The sequence below is a fragment of the Citrus clementina genome, unplaced genomic scaffold (assembly GCF_000493195.1).
Source record: "Citrus clementina cultivar Clemenules unplaced genomic scaffold, Citrus_clementina_v1.0 scaffold_7, whole genome shotgun sequence".
Classification (NCBI taxonomy): Eukaryota; Viridiplantae; Streptophyta; class Magnoliopsida; order Sapindales; family Rutaceae; genus Citrus; species Citrus x clementina.
The window spans coordinates 19,091,427-19,097,469 of NW_006262075.1; the positions used below are offsets into that span (position 1 = coordinate 19,091,427).

The following is a 6,043-nucleotide window of genomic DNA, read 5'->3' on the forward strand; positions in this document are numbered from 1 at the left end:
ATTGTGTTGATACAGAAGCCGAATTGTTCATAGTTTTATAGCCGTTTGATTGAACATAATCATTGACCGTTTGATTTAATTTCCACGTTGACCGAACCTTGGGGAGAGCTTGCCGTGCACGTGCACCCTGTCTTTGTCACGCACTGAACCACATCGAATCTAATAATTCGATCGCGTACACGTTTCCCGACGCGTAACTACACGCTCCGGTCGTCATTGCCAACTAATTCATGAAATATGAAAACTCATTTTCGATGGTATGAAAATTTAAACATTATCCTCAGTAATTTATCAAAATTATAATTTTCACTTAACAAGACTAATTTATAGAAAATAGATTTCATGTTCTTCCATTCCTATTTTTCCAAAATAACATTTATTTTTAACGTATTATTTTGATTTTTTAATGTAGTTCTAAATTTTGAAAAAAACATATTTTAAAAATAACAATAATGAACATCCTTTTAATAACTCAAATGTAATTTTCACTCAAAAAGTATAATATGAGAATCTCATATCATTTATGATCATGATTTTCTCTTCTTCAGTAACTTAATCATTAGAGGATTATTAAAAGATTAAGATGGACCATTAGCATTAAAAATTTCGTAATCATTTTTTGTTTTGTTTTATAAACTATTCATTGACTAAATCCAAATAATAGCATAACTATAAAAGAATATAATATAATCATTGTAGATTCATATTGAGTACAAAGTTTTATCAATTTTACCTCCCAGTAAAGAAAAAATGTTTACAAGTTGAAGATATAATTTCTGAATGGGCAAATCCCCAATTAACATTTAACTCTCTACTTCTCTCATGTTTCAAATTTAGTTGGCTAATTAAATAAAACTATTTGAAAACTAAACATACTCCTTGCAGAATGTCCAAATATAATTTGATTTCCATCTTAAGTACTAATTTTAATTAGGTTATGAAGAGATAAAGAATAGTGTATAATCATATACGACGTTGCATTATAAGTTTTAAATGATAAATCTAAAATAACGTCTTAAAGATTTTTTTTTTTAATTATCATATTGAATGAACATGAACATATATGGTGAAATGTTTAAAATATTCTCTTATTTATTGATTAAGAATGTACAATTATCCTATAAATCTAAAACCATAATCCATAAAGAATCAAAGGTAATGATAAAATTAAAATACATAATACACATTAATATTGTATTGTATGTACAACTAGTTGAGTTGGTGTAAATTTTTATATAATAAATAATAAACATGTGGTTTGAAACCGTCATGTGAAAAAGAATTTGATGACGAAGAAATTGGTTTGTCATTTTTTGTTTGTGCAAGTTGATCACAACTCACAAGCTATATAAATAATTTTTTTTTTTAAATGATAAAATAAAAATTCATTTGAAACTGGAGTTGCCCACGCTTTTAATTGCCGCGTGGGCTTTCCGACATACATGTATTTATTTATTTATTTATTTTGTTTCTCGCCTTCTTCAAAGAACCTGTTTTTTGACGCCATTAACTCTCTCCTCTTCTTTGCTTGCCTTTCCCCACACTCATACCTCTTTACCTGTTTCAACCTCCTCTGTAATTTTTTTTTTTAAATTGAAATTTCTTTATCACCAAACAACCAAACAATTCTCTTCTAATCTTCCCACCGACCAATCAACTCCTCCTCCTCCTCCTCTTCCAAATCTTCACAACAAAATTTTTTAAAAACAGAAAAAAATTCTTGAAAAACTATGCTTGATTTTGGTGAAGAACTCACAAGAGAAACCTTAAAAATCCCATGGCTCATTTGGATCCAAATTATTGTTCTTCTTCTCTTGGTCATTCTTCTCTACTGCTTCAGCCTCTTCCCTTTAGATCTCTCACAAGAAGGCACCTGCAACAACACCAACACTTCCACTACTTTGCCTTCTTCTTCTTCTTCTTCTTCAGCTCCAGTAGTTCTCAAGCAAAACACAACGACTTTTAGAAATCACTTGCAGCCTTCCCAGGTATGAAATTTTTTCAACCCATTTGTTTGTTTGCCATGGAAAATATTATAATTTAATTAATTACTGTTTTCGTTTCTGGGTTTGAATCCTGCTGGCAATACGTTAGGGTATACGTTTGCTTTATATTTATTAAAATTTTTCTTTTTTATTTATTACTATTATGTTTTTTAATTATTATTATTTTTATTGTTTGTGAGTTGCCATTGCACGTCACAAACAATTAAAAAAAAAAGGGCTGGCAAATTGATGTTGTTGTTGTTTTATTAGTGCTTTTTAGTTGGCAAGGCAAAAACGCTTTTGTTTGATTTGAAAGCGGTTCCATCTGAAAGCGACCTGAAGAAATTAAGGTAGCGTTTATTATTTTGATTGCATTGTGAATTCTGAGGAGTGTAAATTCTAGGATTAGGAGTGTGGAGTGGGAGTGGGAGTAGGTTGTTTATTTACACTGAAATAAAAGTATGGAATGGAGATCAGAATTTAATTTATGTGTTTACTTTGTTTTGATCTTGAATTGAGAATAAATAGTTTTAAATTATAATTTTATCTTTATTTAAAGAATTATAGTTTTTAATATCAAAACTAATAAAAAATATATTTAATGAATAATATTTATTTTATTATATTTGTAAATTTATTATAATTATTAATATTCTTAATTATGAACAATAAATTATTAATTTTAATTTTAATATAAAATGAAATGTTATTTTATTTTATTTAATATAATTATATTAAATTTATTATTATATAAAATAATAATATAATATTATTTAGTACAAAATTAATATTTTATTAGAATAAAGTATTTATTATTATTAATATTAAATAAATATAGTACTATTATTTTTAAAATAAATATAATAATATTATATTTATTAATTCTCTATTAATATAATAATATTATTTTAAAATAATTTTAACTTAAAATTAATGTAAATTATTATTTAGTCAAATATAATATTATTATTTAAATAAATATAATATTATTATTCAAATAAATATAATATTATTTATTTATTTTATTAATTATAAAACATAAAATAAAAAAAATGGTAGAAATGGGAGAGTTGGGAGTGGATTCCCACTCCCACTCCCCACTCCAAAAATGGGTGGGGCCCACGGAGTGAGACTCCCAATTTCTCCCCGTTTTAAGTAAGTAAACGCTGGAGTGGGAAGAATCCACACTCCTCACTCCCACTCCAGCAAGTAAACACAACATAAATTAAAAAGGATTCAAAATTGAAGGAATGGATTTTGTCCTCATATATATATTTTTTAATATCTTTAAGTTCGGCAAGTTATATGACGCTCTTATAAAATACTTTTAAGGCAATGTTTGTTGTTTGGTGCCGTTTGCGTTTTGCTGTTTTAACCTCTAGTTGCCGTTTACGATGTTGTTAAAAAATTGGGTTTCGAAGTGCTTTTGGTAGAAGCTAAGAAAACACTTCGAAATTGCTTTTGGAAACGTACATTTCAGTTGGTTTCTGCTTTAGACATATCACTTCTTAGCCTTCTACAGGTGCTTTTGGTAATTTCAAAATGCATTTTGTTTGATTTTTTCTTTTAAAAAGGTAAGTGTGGGTTAAGGCTAAATTTATTTTTTTAACCCGTTATTATCCTCTAATATCTTAATTTAATAACCTACTAAATAAAATTATTTGAAAATCACTAGCTAATGCAAAATCAAATGACTCAGTAACGCGGATGATTGATTCAATTAAAACATTAGGGAAAAAAAATGAAAAATGGTTCTTTCATTACTATTAAGTGCTTCTGATAGTGCCAGCTTTGCTTCCTAAGGACTTGCAATTTCTTTGTTTAAAGTGCTTTTAATTATTTTAATAAAATATTATGGATAATTGTTGTCCTGTTTTTTGGTAACACCGAAGATAGTTAAGAAAACATACTGTTAAGTTTAAAAATGATGATGTGAATAAGCGCTTTTAGGAGAAGTTAGAATCCAACACGGCTCTGTTTTTTTTCAACTTCAATCAGAGAAGGAATTTAAGTATCTTTGTAAAGTGTTAAAAAGTATATTCTTGGAAAGTGGTTTGATTTAATGGACAGTGAAGTTGCTTCTATTACCGCTCTTTGAAGCTTTATTCTTTTATCTTTTACCTTTATCTATTTGTTTACTTTTAAAATGAAATTAAACAAGAACAACCATCTTATTTGTTTTGTTGGTACAACAATATTTATCCTCAAAAATAAAAATTGTTGGTGGGTTTGATTAATACCTGCATTTGTTCTCAATTTGTCTGTTTGAATAATAATAATAATAATAATACTTCAAAATTAAGCCACAGAATCTGCCTTTTTACCTTGTTAATTAATTATTTGTTATTTATGGATTCCATTTTCGATTTTTATCTTAGGAGAAATATTTGTGTATGACTGTTGAGGTGGTTTGATCAATCAATTAAGTTCTTCCATTGACATAATAGGTGGACTCCATGGTGTGATCAGTAAAGTCAATTTTAATGCGGTTTATAGTGAAAAAAATTCATGATCCCACTTTGGACTCTTTGTGACAGAGCTAAGTAGGTTTAGAACTAGATTGGTTAGGCATACCACCTCATAAGTATACGTAAATTTTTCCTTTTCACTATAGGTCAATTTGTTCTGAGTAGAGTTACTCTCTCCAAAGGGGAACCCTACCTAAATCCTAAAGATAGTTCAAACCAAAAGGAAAAAAAATGGTTAAACTCCTTTCAAAGTTGAGGTGGGTCTCTCTTCGGAGAGAGTATTATTTCTTGCTTATTCAAGTTTTGGATCAATTGAATATTTAACAACTTGGTCAAAACTTTCAAAACTTTCTTTGATTTTCAATTTTCTGAGTTTTCACTGCAGTTGGTTTAATGGAGGCTAAGCTCTTTTCATTTCATTTATTTATTTTATATATTTGTCCCTTAATTAGTTGTTGGTTGTTTAAAAGAAATTTTAAAAGTTACAGTAAGTTCACATTTCAACATGTAATTATCCAGGCTGGCATGGACACGGTGACTGATAGTATATTGTCATTTTTCCTTGCTTTAGATGCATGGTATAATCTGAGAGATTAAATATATATGTAAGGATTCTCATGTGCAGACGTTCGCACTTTTTAAAATGCAGATTTATGTTAGTTCATGCTAATTAGCTCAAATTTAACATTCTTATTCATGTTAATTAGCTCAAAGTTAACATTTTCATATCTGCATTTTAAAACGTGCGGATGTCTGCACTAAAGAATGATTATATATATGTTTCTAAGTTTTAACAAAATTTAATAAGATTTAAAATTTGTTCATTAATATGAAATGGGTGCTTTATCTGAGATGAAATGATTATGCTAACACAAGAATGATATAGTCATTTCACTCATGGATCAAGAACTTGGTTATTACAAATGAAAGAAATAGCCTACAGACTCTAGTTTGATTTTATTTAAAACTCAAGATGAATGAACTTGATAAAAACCCAATTTTGAAATTTATACTTTTATTGAGTTTAGATTCGTCAATATCGCGTGAGATTTTTTTTTTTTTTTAGGTTTATTGAGCAAGTAAATACAAAATTTGGGAAGAATTAAGGATTTTTTTTCCTTAAAAGAGCTTAACACCATTGTTTTGACTTCTACCTATTAACTTAAAACTTTTTTCACTAACATTTTTCATTTGGAAGACAAAATGAAGGCAAATGCTAAGTTACAGTTGCTGTAACATGTACCTGTCCAATTCTAAGTAATTGAGGTGGGGTCACCACATGATTTGTAGCAAACTTCAAGTTATAGCTGCTGTAAATTAGCCATGTCCTTAAAATTAAATGTTAAAAAATTCTAAAATTTATTTAAGAAAAGAGTAACATCTAAAAAGAAGAGTATTTCCTAGTAAGAGTATTTATATAACATGAATCATGTCTGTTGAAGTATGATAAAAATTGTAGAGAATGATAATGCATTGCCATCTAATTTTTTAACTGCATGCAGAGGGGAGAAAATCAAAGTCTGAAAGGAGAAATAGAAACAAGCACGAGCACTAGAAGAATAGTGAGAGGAGAAGAGATTTCAGAAAGGG

General features: G+C 28.2%; 1 protein-coding gene across 1 annotated transcript; it reads left to right on the forward strand.

Annotated features, from left to right (window-relative positions):
• Window positions 1-1,466: 1,466 nt before the first annotated feature.
• Window positions 1,467-6,037, forward strand: LOC18035768. The gene is made up of 3 exons (XM_006427973.2): window positions 1,467-1,988; window positions 2,256-2,335; window positions 5,956-6,037. Exons 1-3 carry the CDS (start codon window positions 1,731-1,733, stop codon window positions 5,975-5,977), a joined length of 360 nt encoding a protein of 119 aa, XP_006428036.2. The 5' UTR covers window positions 1,467-1,730; the 3' UTR covers window positions 5,978-6,037.
• The last annotated feature ends 6 nt before the right edge of the window (window positions 6,038-6,043 follow it).